Source organism: Solanum tuberosum, unplaced genomic scaffold (assembly GCF_000226075.1).
Source record: "Solanum tuberosum cultivar DM 1-3 516 R44 unplaced genomic scaffold, SolTub_3.0 scf00225, whole genome shotgun sequence".
Lineage (NCBI taxonomy): Eukaryota > Viridiplantae > Streptophyta > Magnoliopsida > Solanales > Solanaceae > Solanum > Solanum tuberosum.
The window spans coordinates 739,377-756,457 of record NW_006239149.1 but is presented as its reverse complement, the minus strand read 5'-3'; the positions used below and the strand labels follow the sequence as shown (position 1 = coordinate 756,457).

The window sequence follows — 17,081 nt, the reverse complement described above, 5'->3', positions numbered from 1 at the left end:
GCCGCCGCCACCACCACCACCGCTGTCGAATATGGAAGCTAGCCCACTCCCACCACCCCCTCCTCCCCCACCAACTTTCTCACCTATAACCCCACTTCAACGCTCTTTTACTATGCCTGAACTGTCGAAACCCAGAGGTAAGAAAATGAAAGGTATTGGTATTGATGAGCATGATGAGGAAATTGAGGAGGAGGAGGAAGAGGAAGGTGAAGGTGATGGTTTGAAACTGAGAGAAAAGCGAAATGGACTGGGGTACGAGATGCCTATGAAGGAGCCATTGCCACCCCGGCCGCCGGGTCCAGGGGAGTCGTGGGATTATTTCTTTGAGAATGTGAACACGGGACATTCATTAGAAGGAGTGGAGGAAGAAGAAGAAGAAGAAGAGGATGAGGAGGAGTTGAACGAAGAGAATATCGAAATTCAAAACAAAAGATTTGATAATGTGGGTAGAAATGAGTATAGAGATGATCAGTTCAAGACACCAGAGAAGAAGGGGAAAGTGGAGAGTGAGGTTGAAGAGACCCCAATGGCGGATGAACCAGAGAGAGTCTTTAAGCATTCAAACACTGCGCCTTCTGAGGTGAGAGGTGGAGTAGTAGTGGGAGGTGGGAATGTTGTGTATGGTAACAATGCTGATTTCTTTAAAGTTTTAGGCGAGATTGATGATCACTTCCTTAAAGCTTCCGAGAATGCACAAGAGGTTTCGAAGATGCTTGAGGCTACTCGATTGCATTACCACTCAAACTTCGCTGATAATCGAGGTAATTTGATGTTTAGTCATGCTTTAAGATGACATAGAATGGATAGATACCCTTGTTGTTTTATCTTTCAGATGTTAGCACTGCAAAGTCCTTTTTTTTGCTACTCAAAAGAGAATGAGGATATGGTAAATTCACTCATATCCGTGACAGTTTGAACACAGCTGGGTACAGGGAGTTAGGCTTTTCCAATCTGTTGTTTGACTGACTAACTTGTTTATTCACAGAGATCTACTTGTCTTATGGAAAACAACAAGGAGCCTGTTTTGATATAGTTAATTTTTATGATCCAAGGCTCCAAGCATTTAACAGCACAAAACTGAAGCAACAATGTTGTTTGATCTTATTGGATGTTGATAGTGAATAGTCCTTTTTCTGCAGGACATATAGACCATGCAGCTAGGGTAATGCGAGTCATTACGTGGAACAAATCATTTAAGGGTGTACCGAATGGTGATGGTAGTAAGGATGATTATGACATCGACGAATATGAGACTCATGCCACTGTTTTGGACAAATTACTGGCTTGGGAGAAGAAACTTTATGATGAAATGAAGGTGTTTACTGCTTCTTGTTCCTGTACTTTCTCTTTGCTAAAATCTTGATTTTATGTTTGATTTATGATTCATGTTTGAGATATGGGCTATAGGAAGCATGGTCACCAGATCCTCTATTGCATATCAGATCCTACTCGTGCTAAACTTGGAGAATAGCCCCTATTATCTCCCCCACCCTTTCGGTAATTTCAGACATCAATGCGCATCAACTTCGACATGCTTTTCCATTAAGGGAACTTCTTAAATAGAAATCAAAAGAGAATTCCTAGGAAGTATGTAGCAAATGAAACGTGTGAATAAGATCCCGCTCGGAGTATATCTGGTAGAAAATCCAATCCTGTTATCTCCATCTAGTTAAAGATGCTGGAAGAGGAGGTGGCTGGTGCATTCACCCAGTCTATTTAAGTTGTGGCAAACTCAAAAAACTTGATATCTATTCAGTTTTATACATTAATCATTTGTACTTTGCAGTCTGCCCCCTAATTTTCCAAATCTTAGTTTGTCTAAATGTCTGTTTAAAACACCATTTTCATTATGTCATTGTCCAAGCTACTCTGGGCATGACTAGTTGCATTCTGCACCTCCAATTCCATTCTGTTTCTCTCTGTAGCTTATCCTTCCTTTTGAGTTGAAGTTTCTATACAGCTTTTTGGTGTCTGTCTGTCTAGTGTCATGTCATTGTCCTTCATTAATGGCATATTGTTCCTATTGTCCAAAAAGCTGATGGTTTATGGAAGTGTTATTTTGTTGATTTCAATAGGCTGGTGAGCTTATAAAACATGAATATCAGAGGAAAGTTGCCTTGCTAAACAAGCTGAAGAAACGGAATGCTACCTTGGAATCACTGGAGAAGACAAAGGCTGCTGTTAGCCATTTGCATACGCGATATATAGTTGACATGCAGTCATTGGATTCAACTGTTAGTGAAGTAAACGACATTCGTGACAAGCAACTTTACCCTAAGCTGGCTGCTCTTGTTCAAGGGTAAGTTCTCATGTTCCTCATAATGAAGATTACATTTTAATGCATGTGTTCTTAGTGGCCATTCTTTCTGGTCCACTAGGGACATTTTCATGTGTAATCTTCCAACTACCATCGTATCTAGATTTTCTTTACCACAAATTATTACATCTAGAAGCTGTTGCTACTATACCTGATTTAAAGGCCAGTCTTCTATGTGTAAGTCTTTGGAAACTGCAGTTGTTTAACAGAAGTTGTGTAATATTGGGGTTGATCTATTTCAGCATGCCAGCTATCTTTTCCTACATTTAGGTGCTCGTCATCCTACTTTATCACAATATTGGTTAATGGTTCTGATATATTTTTTTGTTGATAAAGTAAGGTATTTCATTCACAAAAGAGCATCAATAAGATGCATAGTTACATCTTACAATGAAAGAAAAATTGACAAAAGAAAACCAATATAAAGAAAAAGGTAGTTCCTTTACAGTTAGTCAATCTAAGACCAGGGAACCAATAAACTCCATAAATTGTTCGGTGCTAGATACATTAGCACCTCTGCTTGATAATGGTTTTGATATTATTAAGCAGCAGTTTGCTCTGTTAGTCTTCCTCAGAGGAACAATGGTCTTACAAACTAAGCTCCTATGACAAATTCTTACGACTAGATTTACTTATAAAAAAAATTAAAAATTCTTACGAGTCGATGGTATGCAACAACTACTACTACTATGCCTTAATCACAAAATTAGTGAGACACTCAAAGTAAAACTTACAAAATTAGTCTTTTGAAGATCGAATAAACTCCTGGATGTATGAATTCTCACTGTCCAAATTGTATATTATGACAACTCTACCCATCAAAATTTGACTAAACATTTGTCAGACAGTCCTCAAGTATTTCTGGCTCTAAAATGACATCTGTGTCACCAGAACACCTCACACTAGTTTCTCCCGACCGTTTGATCCTGAAAAAGAAGCAAGCATGTGATTTAATTAAGGAGTGAAGGACACTTGGACTTCAAAACATATAAGAAAGAAAAAAAGAGGCCAAGTCATTGAACTGTCCGCATCTCTTATTCTTGGTCCACACCACTGGTCTCAAACCTTGATGTTCTCTCCTCTTCTGCTTGTTTGGCTTGATAGTGGCATTAAAATGAGTGTTAAAATGTATACCTTCTGATATCAACTCAAGAATGGCGGCGGTGGTCTAGTGGTAAGAGCTTAGCGCGTGATATATGGATTATAGGCGCATGACATGGGTTTTTGAGGCCTTCTGCAGATAAAAAAAAGGTGTAATTTAAGCTGAGAAGGGTAGAGGGCTAAGTCCATTACTTCAACAATAACAACTATGCCTCAATCCCAAATAAGTTGAGGTCCGCTGAATGATTTCTGAGTGACCTTGTTACTCCATCGAAATGAACTCATCTCAGGCCAATATGATACAAAACAAAAATAATAGCACCCAAGGGTGTGGCCTAGTGGTCAATGAAATGGATAGAGAACTATGAGTTCAAATCCCAGTGGAGGCAAACACGCTAAGTGATTTCTTTTTATCTGTACTAGTCGTGTTGAATAGAATTACCAGATACATGTGCTTGGAACCGAGGTCTTTCTCGGGTGGACTACAAGTGGAGTTGTAATTGACTTTAGACCTTATGGAGCACGATTTTATGTAGGCATTGTAAGATATAAACACAAATGATAGGTGATTTCGCTAATTGAGTGGAATATAAGTTAGAAGTAATCTTGAAGTTTCCTGCCACAAGCAATAAGTTGTATATCTATCTATGTGGACCTGTTTTAAACACAGAACATTTGGAAAATATCTTCTTTTCTGCTGTTTGTGATTGGTCCACCAATTCATTTATGAATCTTCGAAAGTTCATTATCGAAGAACAACAGTTCAATTTTTGCATTACTGTAGAACCAGTATTAGTATGTGAGTGTCCTTGACCTGCCTCATATTAGTAAAATTGATTCATTTGGTTTTGCTTTGTGCATAATTCTCCCCTAGCATTCAGCCTAGTAAATAAGATTCTTTTTAAAGCTTATGATTCCTTCTTTCTTTTAGCTTAAAACCCGTGTAAATGCATTGTTAGTTTGGCAATCAAGTAGCATAGGTTTCGTATTTACTTTTTGATATTTTAGCAGGCGGTCTTCTCCTTTTGTCCTCAATGATGAGTAATCTACATTAGCATACATATCCTTTCTAGGGCATCTGTGATGCTGTCTACTGATTTTATGAAACAGATGGATTTCCTATCATCTGTATGTTCCAAGTTTTGGGTGGGTTGGTATGAAGGAAAATGTTTTTCAGAAAATGCTTGGTTGAATTAAATGTTTTGGGAAATATTTTCCAAATCAACTTATTTTCCTCAAATTTAAGGAAAATGACTTTTCTTAAAAAAGTAAGGAAAATATTTTCCAAAATCATTTTCAATCTCACACCACAACTTTCCATCCTAACTTAAGTCTCGGGTATCGATTCTCAATACTAATCCTAGGTTCGGCTCCTAATTCTCAATTCGAGACATGACTCTCGACCTCGATTTGAGACCCAACTCCTTAGTTTCAGATTGAGATGGGGTCAGATCTGGAGTTAGGATTAAAGGTCGAATTCCAGGTCAAGTGTCGGGGTTGGGATGGGGTTTCGAGTATCGGGTGTTGGGGTCGGGGTCGGATCTCGAGGAAGATACCGATCCAACGAATGTTGGGGTCGAGAGTCGGGTCAAGGTTGGGGTCAGGTCTCATGTTGAAGTCGAGTCTCGGGTTAGGTGTCATAGTCAGGGTCAGGTCTCTAGTCGGGGTCGGGTGTCAATGGTGGGGTTGGGGTCGGGTGTCACAGACATGGTCGAGGCCAGGGTTGGGTGTCGGGGTCAAGGTCAGGTCTAAGGTTGGGGTCAGATCTTGGGTTGAGTGTTGGGGTTTGGATCGAGTGTCGGGTCAAAAGTTGGATCCTTAATCAGATGTTGGGGTTGGGAGTTGGGGTCGGATCTGACGAGGTCGGATTCTGATTCAAAAGTTTGATCTTGAGTCAGATGTAGGGATCGAGAATCAGAGTCTGGTCTCAAGTTAGGGCTGGATCTCCAAATTAAGGTCGGGTCTCAAGTCACGGTCAAGTTCGGGTGTCGGGATCATATTCCAGTTCGAATATTAGGTCTCGGCTTGGGAGTTGGGGTTAAGTCTTACGATCGTGTGTCCATTCGAGTCATGGCATGTCCCAGTTCGAATATGGTGTCGGGAGTAGGGGTCATGTCTTGGATCGACTGTCAGGGTTGGGTGCCGGATCAATAATCGGGGTTGGTTTTCAGTTGAGAAAATAATTTCCTAAAAAGTATTTTCTACTCTCTAGCCAAAAAGATGAAAGATATTTTCCAAAAAAAGGTTTTTCATTCTCCAATCATATTATATTTTACACTCATCAACCAAACATGAAAAAATAAGTTAGAAACCAACTTATTTTCCAAGAAAACATTTTCCTTCCTACCAAACACACCCTAGACACAAGCACAAGAAGCACCAATTTGTTTAAATTAGTAGTTTCTTGGTTGCCCCTCTATATATCCATGTATCTTTTTGTATATATGTTTCCCGAAGGGTCACTTGGTTTTAAATGTTGTTTCTTCTTCTTTGTAGCTGTTTTGCTGGGACTATGGATTTGTATAAATCCTACCTAGTAGTACATAATATTTGGTAATGATTTAAAGGGTCACGCCACCATATGATATAGTTACAATTAAAAAAACTAGATACAATTAAATAATAATGTGAAAAGTAAAAAACAATTTAATAATTTATTAAACATATTAAACAATATAGCTATTATAATTATTAATTAATCATAACACTCCCTTTGTGCCAATTTATGTGATTATTTAGTCTCAAAAGGAATATCACTTTCTATGTGATTATATATATATATATATATATAAAAAAAAGAGAACCCTAGGCCTGCCTATGTGGCTCCACCACAAACCAGGATTCCTTTTTAATTTATTTATTTCCAAACTAGCCTTCCCCTTTCATGAAAAGTTGTGATTTTTATGAAAAGTTGCGACGTTTATGAAAAGTTGTGTCTTTTATGGAAGGTTGTGACCTTTCCAAAGGGTTGTAACTTTTCCTAAGAGTTGTGACCTTTCCGATAAGGCACAATAAGTATTTGTTCACACTATCCTTTGTAGTCTATAAATAGAGGGAATTCCTCTCATTTTAAAACAAACTGTGATTTTTTCCTTTATGTTTCATTCTATTGGTTACAGATCCTGGTATGTTTTTTTACCGTCATTAATTTATTAATTTAACATACAGATCCTGGTATGTTATTAATTGTTGTTTTTGAATACATGTTTTAAATTTTGTTTTTTATATTTCTGCAAAGTTATTGTTATAAGTATTTGTTAGTACAAATTAAATAACACACGTTAATTGAGTATTCATGCAAGTTTTCTTTATTGAAATTGTTGAATGTACAATAAAAAAATTCCTTAATGATCTATACTAACATCTCTCGAATACAAAATTCAAATTTGGTATGCCATTGTAAGGACATAAAGACCTTAAAAATGTTATTGCCAGGAAAAGAAGACAAGAATTAATAAACTTTTGACATGGGTTCAAGGATAAATTATAAAATCAAATTAAAGATGATTGGATTGATTGAACGATAAATGATAAGATGTTATAATTATCGGTTTTCTTTACATTATTAATGTTTGTTACTACGTAATCTTTTATGTAACATAATATTGTGTTTTAGTTTTAATGACTAATAGTTTTATGTACTATTTTATAAATTTCGTGATATTTTTATGTATTATTTTATAAATTTCGTGATATTAAATTCCGCGCAAGGCTCGGGTAAGTTTACTAGTTAGAAATAATTTAACTTTAAAATATTCCTTTTATGCTTATGAAATGATGATTTATAGTCCTACAAATGTCTAAAGTTTGTCAATTTCAAACGTGCCAAGTGTCAGCTTTTGCTTTTGCTTTGCAGGATGGTTAGCATGTGGGAATTCATGTTTAGTCATCACAAGAACCAGCTGCAGTTGGCTACTGATCTCAAAGCCATTGAAATCTCCGGGTTCCCCTTGGAAACAAGCAAACACCATCATGAACGTACTATCCAGCTTGGTAATGTTATCAAGGAATGGCATGATCATTTTGACAACCTTGTGAAAAATCAAAAGCTATACATCCAAACACTCCACAGCTGGTTGAAGCTAAATCTCATACCCATTGAAAGCAGCCTAAAAGAAAAGATCTCGTCGCCTCCTCGAGCACAGAGTCCCCCAATTCAAGCCCTTCTCCACTCCTGGCAGGAACTTCTTGAGAAGCTGCCTGATGAGCTCGCCAGAAGTGCCATTGCTTCCTTTGAAGCAGTGATAAGGACCATCATTATTCATCAGGAGGAAGAGATGAAGCTGAAGGATAAGTGTGAGGAAACTAAAAAAGAGTACATACGCAAAAGGCAAGCATTTGAAGATTGGTACCAAAAGTATATGCAACGTAGAACTCCACCCGATATGACAGATACCGATAGAGCTACAGAGTCCAACCCAAAAGATCCCGTTGTGGAAAAGCAGTTGCTTGTGGACACATTGAAGAAGAGGTTGGACGAGGAGACAGAAGCTCACCAGAGGCTCTGTATTCAAGTTAGGGAGAAGTCATTAGGGAGTCTCAAGATCCGGTTGCCTGAACTATTCCGAGTCATGTCGGAGTATTCTTATGCATGTCTAGAGGCTTATGGTCGATTAAGATTGATTGTACAGTCGCAGCACTCAAATGGGAGTTCACAAGGGTCTTAGGCTCTCCTTTCTTTGCCCCTTTTTGATGTTGTTGTTGTGATCTTTTGTAGTAACTAGTAAATGTGAAATGTAAGTTATTCCTGGATAGTGTTTTATGTATTGCTGATGTTTTGCCATGTATTGTATGAAAAGCGGCATCTTGATTTGTTTATCGACCTCATGAACAACAGCAAATATTTGATTGTACTGATGTTTCTTGGAGTCTCTCAACATATGGAATAGTCCCATTTGAGCACTTGCAATCTTTTTGTGCATAATATTTGAAATGTAGTCATTTGAGTTAAAGTAATATGCACAGTCAGTTACATAATCAAGTCATCTTTACCTATTGAAGTAGGTAATGTGTCTTATTTTTAAGTTTTAATGATATTTACTTGTAAGTTTATGTTTTGAACATTACAAATTTTACATTTTAAAGGAAAACTTGTAGATATTTTTCCTTATAGTGTATAAAGTTTCTTATACTGATATATACTTTAAACTAATTTGAGATTTGTGGAAGGGGGCTGGTGTATACATACATTACAAATGTGTGTTCACCTCAGCTATGTGGGTCCCACCTTACAAAAACTCGTATCTGTGCCCGAACCAGCAGTCATATTTATGAATCTCTTGTTGTACGATGTGTGTGAATTCGGATTAGTCGAGTTTTAACGTGGATATCAAAGTCATATTTATAATACTTGGTACGATGTGCGCGAATCCAGATTAGTCGGGCTCCAATGTAGATGTCAGTCATATTTTATTGAATCTCTTGTTGTACAATATGCGAATCTGAATTAATGAGCCAATACGGATATGAAAAAAAATAAAATTCTCTTACGGTATCTAATGTAAATTTTCACCTAAAAGTTCTCCAATGGCTTCATTAAAGGTAATAACATATTAGACTTTGGAGGAGTTATATCATACAAAACTATATTTAAATTGATTGAGATAACCATAACAACAAATCAGAGTGGCGCAGCGGAAGCGTGGTGGGCCCATAACCCACAGGTCCCAGGATCGAAACCTGGCTCTGATATTAATTTAGAGTGGCTTCCAGCGTCTATTTTTTTTTCCTTTTCTTTTGATGACACAATTTTGCAAAAAATTCTATTTTTTTCTTTTGTTTTGATGACACAATTTGGCAAAATATTTGGAAATTCAGATCAAAGACGGTTTTAAAAACGAATTATGTGATTTGTATTTGTATTCTCTAGATATATGCAAAAAAATCTAACTTATACAAAACATAATAGTATATGAATAAGTTGCCTCTTTACTAAAAGACCCCTTCCAATAGTGTATTTGTTTTCACATTTAACAATTTAAATGGACGCATGCCATTACTATAAGGTGTTCCAATGGCTTTCAAAATTTTCACATACTTGCAGACTGAAGAAATTCCCAAAATGATTTTATGATCTAATCTTCATTATTACATATCACGTACTCACATGGAGCGATAACATAGATTCATATAGTCAATCCCAACTGGTTTGCGATTGAGGCACAATTCTTTTATCAATATAGTCAATTAAACTCATCAACTTGCTTAGTGTTGGTGGCTGCAATTCTTACATCCTGTTCCTTTGTTTTGATTCTTCAACTCAACTCCAGCTACCAGAAAGAATGCAGTGTGCCTGAAAATCAAACGAAATGTAACTATTGCGAAAGCGAATCAACTATGTGCATACATAGTTCAGATGACATTAGCTTATATATACCTAAAAAAGTTGATCATTTTAGTTTTGGAATCTTCATCAACATCTGCAGCACTGTCCAGTGTTTGTTGCATATGGTGTAACCATCTCTCTGCAGCCTTATGAGTTACTGGAAACGTGCGGTGGCGTCCAATCAATGCTGTATGGCCTGCACAAAGTTCAAATAAACACTACAAATGAAAGTTTCTCAAGCCATCTTGCTGACAGTTTCTTTCTCTGTTGCACAACTAATTAAAAAGCTAACTAATTTTCATTCTTGAAATGTTCCAGACACAATAAAAGGGATCAGAACTTAGGTAACGTTTCGTTGTTGGTTAGAATTATACAAGTATTAGTTATGCAAGATTTAGTAAAATAATACATAGATTCCCTTATAACTTATACATGTAACAGTTATGCGGGATTGTAAACTGATAACAACATGTCATACTTGATGTGCTGAATTTTATACATAACAACTAAAATGCTACCAAACGTGGTACTAATTTAATACATGAATATAATTCACTTCCTAACCAACAACAAACGACCCCTTAGTGTTGTTCAACAGACAGTGTGGTGCTAATAACACTAGTTCTGTTCAACATAAACCTTGAAGATACTATAAAATGGGAACCATTTGGAGAAAATGCTTCATTTCCTTTGCAAATAATCTACTAAACTTGAAGGATACCATAGCCCCAGGCAGTGGCGGATCCAGGATTTTTGCTAAGGGGGTTCGAAGTATAAAGAAGAAATTTAGGTGGTAATGCAAGTGCGCGGTGAGCGTAGTAGCCCCTCGGCATGCTCTTTGTACACGAACCATAGATATTTCATTGGTTCATAAAAGTAAAGACTAAGCTAATCAAAGATATCGAGAACAAAGTTGCATTGATAAGAATTTTAGTGGATCGACTGTATTACATAAGTTAATTCCTAAAACACATGAAAATTAAATGATGAAAAAGGGAGCGAGACGGGGAAGAAAAATATTTAGCTTATCATGCTAAATTTAACTCACTTTATCATACCGTATTAAACATTTCTTTTTACTTTTATCATGCTCCATCGAGCATTCTTAAAATTTCTTATGCTTTTTATACTTTTATTTTGTAATGTTTTACTTTATATTTCACTTTTTAAAAATTTTAAATTAATATCCATTCAATCAAATATTACTATGAAAATCGTCAAAATTCTCTAAAAGTAGTGTGTAAGAATAGAGTTACTAATATTATAATGCATATTATTAATATAAATAAATATCATCGTCAATTTTTTTAGTTCATATAGTTCAATTTACTAGGTTAGTCATAATTTGTAAAAAAATAAATAAATAACGAATAAATCAAATAAGTTTAGTTTTCATCCCACTAAAATAGAATTAAAAATATAAAAGAAAATTCATGAATTCTATTAAATTAATATTTTTAAAAGGACGTTGACGATATTTAAGTTTCTTCATTCAATTACATCTAATTTACATTTTTTTTTAAAAATAAACTATATTTCTATCTCAATTTCAAGTTAAATATAATTCATCATTTTTTTTAAAAATTTATTCAAACATATATGAAAAAGAGTTACGTTGAAACTAAATGAATAATAGATATAAAAAGAATAAAATATAAAAATAAAAAGAATGTGTCTAATAAATTTAAACAAAAATAAATTAAAAAAAAGAAATGGAATAAAAGGAAAAAATAATGAAAAAGAAGAAGAAGGTCTAAGCCCAAAAATTCCATTTTCCAAAGCTAATATTAAAAAAGGGAAAAAATGTTGCCATTGGGACTTGAACCCATGACATAGGGGTGCTACATGAACCACTTATCCATGGAGCCAAGTCTGTCATTTGTTTTCAGGGGGTTCATTTTAATATATATACACATAAAATCAGAATTTGATGTTATATATACAGTGTAATTTTTTGACGAGGGAGTTCGGGTGAACCCCCTGGGCTCTACCTAGGTCCGCCCCTGGCCCCAGGGGCCAGGGCTTTGGTCCAGTGATAAGAGCACAACATATGATGTGTGGATTAATCACGTGTCACCGGTTCAGATTCAGCCATCGACAAAAACCATATATTTAACTGAATAAGGATAGAAGGGTGAGTCCATTTTCGAACCATACAATACTAACCCTCAAAGATTTCTCGATTATAAAAGGATAAGTTTACAATTGACACTGATATATATAACCTAGAACTTGAGAAGTGTACAAACAAGGTCTTAAGAGAACTCTTCATTACCTTTCCTCTGTGAGTACAAATTAGGCCCTCCCATTCTTTGCACAAAGAACTCATACTGATTCCTAATGGCTTCTTCTTTATTTGAATTCGAGAAAATTGATCGAAACCACTCTTCCTCATCACCATACACCCTAATTTCAAGTCCAAAAACAAGAGTCAAATTTCTACCCTCATCAAGGATAACAAAAAATAGATAGTAATATAATGTAGCAAATAAATTACTCAATTCTTTTAGAAATACAATAACTTAAAAGTCCACTCTTTCGAGTGGAGGGTCTATCAAAAGAAACAAGCTCTCTATGTCCACAAAAGCTAGAAGTAGTAAGATAGGCATACAACTAATTAATCTCTCTAGATTCCATTTGTGAAATACATTTTTTTTGGTTTCCTTCTCAGTGTTCAATATTCACATTGGAGCCGACTAAATCCAAATTTGCACGAAATCATACATTTGGGGGTAATGCGCTTCCTTACTAAGATGACTCCATATAAGAAGACTCAAACTCGAGATTACTCTGGTCAAATATGAAGCAATATTTACCACTCCACTCTAACCTAATTCGTTGATGAAATAGCACAGAAATTAACATAATTAAAGAATCAAATATCTTGAACACATATAAACCTCCCTTTCCCCTCCCAAATAAACCAATAAAACAGAAAGCTCAATTCAACAAAAGCCTCAAACTTTAATGAGTTTTCTTGAATACCAATTTGAAGAAATTGTACACACATCAAAAAACAATTACTGTAATATATTTGGGGTTTGGGAATGGACCTGTTGTAGAAATTGGTAGATAGATTGATGAAAGTTTGAAGACCAAGTTTTTCAAAGAGATTAATCTCATCAATGGCAACTGCATCCTTTGGATCAACTCCACTCCATTCTGATGCCTTTTGCTCTAAAGATACCATTTTTCTTCTATGGTGATATGGCAGTATGCTAGTGCTCCAATTTTTTCTTGGATACTAAAATTTGGAGAGTGACATTTCAGCAGTGGATAATTTATCCACATTGTAATATTTTTTACTCTGAATTCGGCGTAAATTATTAGTTTCATCTTTGAACTATTGATAGTTACCTTAAAAACACCCATTTACTTAGCTAACTGAACTTAAATACACCCCTAAATTCTCGCAAAATTTAGGATATTTTCTCACCTCCCTCGGTTTTTTATTAAGTGTCATGTGCTTTTACAAGAGTGTGAGACTATTTGTTATGTCATGTTGCATATATCGAAGTGTATCTAAGTTTAGTTAGTCAAGTAGACGGGTGTACGAATGTCAATAGTTCGGGGATAAAACTAATAATTTGCATCAAGTTCAAGAGTATCTTCAATACTTCTCTCAAAAATAAAGTTTGAGTAAAAATACTATTTTTAAACTTATTTATAGTAAAAAATTGAGATAAGTGTTAAATACATATCTAAACTATCTTTTTTTTAGTTTCATACTTAAACTATTGAGAGAGTGAGTTTCATACCTAAACTATCACTTATTAGTTTGAGAAACACACTTCAGTGTGTAATGCACTCTCTTCTTTATTTGAAAAAATATTGACACATGACATTCCACATGAATAAAATATTCCACCTTGACAAATATTAATTAAAATTAAAGATTAAAGTATTACTATCCCAAAAAAATTTTTCCAATGTCTATACCAACATTCACAAAAAAAATTGATATTATTTTATTTTAAAAAAAATAAAAATTCTACCCCATTCTATTTAACCCTCCGCTCATAATTTATTTATTTATTTATACATTTTTCTCGTTTTGTGTTAGATATGTACATATATTTGTAGGAATTTTTTTCGTATAAAATATAACATAAATAAAAAATTTATTTTAAAAAAAGTCTTGCGGCGGCAAGTAAAACATATTTTTGATATGTATATATCTAACACAAAACGAGAAAAAAATTGGAAGAGGAGGGTTAGAGAAAGGAAATTTAAACCAAAGGGGGGGGGGAGGGTACGGTGAGAGGAAGTGATGGAGTGGAGTAAGAAAAATATTTTACATTTTATTTTATAAAAAAAATATTGTTTTGGGATAATAATTTTTCAATTTTTACTTTTAACTAATACTTAATTTATTTAATTTTTGCCAAGATGAAATGTTTTGTCCATGTGCAGTATGATGTTACAATCTTTTTAAGTAAAACAGATAGTGTATTACACACACCATGATGAGAGTGTTATAAAAGAGAGAGGTGTGTTTCTCAAACTTATAAGTGATAGTTTAGGTATGAAACTTACACTCTAAATTGTTTAAGTATGAAACTAAAAAAAAGTATAATTTAGGTGTGTTTTTTACACTTACCTCTAAAAATGTTTAAAGAACAACTAAAAGTTTTAGTAAAACTAGTAAAGGAAAAATCAATTTTCTTTTTTATAGTACGTTCAGGCAGTGATGATAGTGCTGGGGTAGTGTGCATGTGATGTGTACATGGGTGTGGACCCTGAAAATGCAACAATATACTATCTACTAATCTTCTACTCTAATACGTATCTAGAGTTATGTCTTTGATAACCTAAAGTTGAATCATATCATGTTTTATCACTTTTCCTCATTACTTCTTTTTTTGCCACCTCTATCCCTCCTTTTATCCCGTATAACTAACCTCTCGCATCTCCTCACTTGTTCATCTGAGCATATCTCCTCTTTACATGAATGTTTAATAAATACACATTTGTTAATACTAAACATCTAATAGGAAAAAGGGTTTGTTAAGTTGTGAAAACAAAAGAATTGAAGTATTATATTACTGGCCAATTGAAAAAATAGTAGTAGTTGTTGATGGTATGACATGTGAAGGAATAGAAAGAAGATAATATAAGTTGTTGTTGAGTTATTTTCTCATTTGTTTGAGGACAAATCAGGGGCGGAGCTATAGCCATCCATGACATGACAAAATGGACACCCTTCATTAAAAAATTACATTATATATATATATATATATATTAAATTTTGCATTTAAAAAATATATATTTAAAAGTGAACACTCTTAATAAAAGCTACGTTTTTAGCGTAGTGATAATAAGTGTCAATTTGAATGAGAAGTTTTGATTCGAACCTCAAATAACACAATATATATATATATTTTTTTTAATAGACCCTTGATAAAATTTCTGACCCCGTCACTAAAACAATCGGCTAAAGATGTGGTGTCGCGGGTATCTTTTCTTTTTTGGTATCTACCTTTTGGCTATACTTATATTCCCTATCTTAATGATGTTGTAGTTTGGCTTTGGAACTTTATATTTCAACTATTTTTTAGTTGATTCATGAAAACAATGCAACTCCCATAATTATTATTTTTGACTATTTTCAAGATAAAGCTAAACTTACTAAAATATTATTTTTGAGAATAATATAAAATAAACTTTATTTTTGAGGAAAAAAAATATATTCATCCTTAAAACTAAGAAATTTTGAGACCGAAACTCACTTCAATGTTAAATCATGACAATAAGTGATATTGCACTATAAAATTTTACAAATAAGTATTGCAGCAAAGGCGTAGTCAAAACTTTTTACAAGGAGATTTAAAAAGGTAAAAAAAGAATATCTCTAACGAGCCAAAGGTTAAGCCCTTCGGCTAATAGTGCTACTAATCATGGCATAACTTATTTTATAGCATCCTTTAAATCTTGCTTCATCAAAGTTAAAATTAATTTTCTTGAATATTTTTGTAGCGAAATATTATTATAGATTATATATAATATAACATAACATGAATATTCGATTTCCAAGAAAAAACTTGATTGTTATGGTTTAATGTAATTATAGAAAATGATTGTTATAGTATTGAGGTCTCACTGTACATAGCTTAAATGTAACTCCTTAAGGAAAAAAAAAACAAGTGAGTCTTGTGTGAAAAAAGTTACCATTATTGAAGTTTTAAGTATCGAATTACTATCCACATACTAAACATATGATATTTAAATTATTTTTTCTCTAGCCAATTTGGATTAGAATGATGTGTATATATAGTAAAATGACAAAGCTAACAACTCTTTTTAAGGTAAAGAAATAGAATGACGGAAGGCTGGGCACCGGACCGGAATGGGACCACCGGACCGGAACGAACCGGAACCGGACCGGAACGGGACGGTTTGACCGGGTTGTTGACCGGTATCGGGATGAACCGGACCGGAACTATCGGGATGGAGGCTCGGTTCCGTCCCGTCCCACTATATACCGGGATAGAACCGGGACGGACCGGAATGGACCGGAACGGAACGGGATGGGATAAACGGGACGGCACATATAGCTATTTCAAAAAATAATATTATTTTTTGAGTTATTTTGAATTACGAAAATACGAATGTTTTTTTATTTTTCTAAGTTATATTAGTTTATAGTATTTAAGTTTTAAAATTTATAATAATTTTACTTTAGTTTATTTTAAAGATTTTTTTTTTAATTTTTAAGTATATAAGTTTGTAAGTTAAGTTTAATAAAGTTTTTTTTTTAGTTTTTGAGCTTATGTAGTTATGTTATAAGTTTTAAAAGATTTGAATCTTTTGAAGTTTATAAGTTATTAAGTTATACTTATAACTTGTAAGTTAAATAACTTAAGTTTGTAATTTTAAAAAATTAAATAAACAAAAAAAGAAATGCTAATAAAAGTAAATAATGACTAAAAAATATTATTTTTTTATTTTAATTAAAAAATGATTTATCGGGACCGGACCGGACCGGAACGAAACCGGAATGAACCGGGATGAACTGGTACCGGTATACCGGTACCAAATCATGGTACCGTTTCGTTCCGTGTACCGGTTCAATGTATCCCATCCCGTCCCGAATACTACCGGACCGGAACGAACCGGAATGGTACCGGAACGGACCGGATAGGGTACCGGTACAACCCGTTCCGGTGCCCAGCCTTACTGACTCAATGACCCAACAATGGTTTATGGCAGAAAGTTTGTTTCAATGGAAATAATATCAAATACTATCTGCTTTATTATTAAAATGTAGTGCAGTGAATGAGATTTTTTCTCTTTTAACTAAAGATTTTGAGTTCGAATTCTAAGTATGAAATTCTTTTT

At 34.3% G+C, this 17,081-nt stretch overlaps 2 protein-coding genes and 1 non-coding gene across 3 annotated transcripts; 2 read left to right on the top strand and 1 right to left on the bottom strand.

Moving 5' to 3' along the window:
* Window positions 1-6: 6 nt before the first annotated feature.
* Window positions 7-8,286, top strand: LOC102596799 (uncharacterized). Its single transcript, XM_015313006.1, has 4 exons — window positions 7-761; window positions 1,140-1,315; window positions 2,076-2,299; window positions 7,275-8,286. Exons 1-4 carry the CDS (start codon window positions 32-34, stop codon window positions 8,083-8,085), a joined length of 1,941 nt encoding a protein of 646 aa, XP_015168492.1. The 5' UTR covers window positions 7-31; the 3' UTR covers window positions 8,086-8,286.
* A 751-nt stretch (window positions 8,287-9,037) lies between these two features.
* On the top strand, window positions 9,038-9,109 carry TRNAM-CAU (transfer RNA methionine (anticodon CAU)). Its single transcript has one exon. It is a non-coding gene; the product is annotated as a tRNA-Met (tRNA).
* A 216-nt stretch (window positions 9,110-9,325) lies between these two features.
* LOC102587743 (two-on-two hemoglobin-3-like) lies at window positions 9,326-13,020 on the bottom strand. Its single transcript, XM_006356573.2, has 4 exons — window positions 12,797-13,020; window positions 12,019-12,149; window positions 9,795-9,939; window positions 9,326-9,710 (listed from the first exon to the last, which is right to left on the bottom strand). Exons 1-4 carry the CDS (start codon window positions 12,931-12,933, stop codon window positions 9,623-9,625), a joined length of 501 nt encoding a protein of 166 aa, XP_006356635.1. The 5' UTR covers window positions 12,934-13,020; the 3' UTR covers window positions 9,326-9,622.
* Window positions 13,021-17,081: the final 4,061 nt, after the last annotated feature.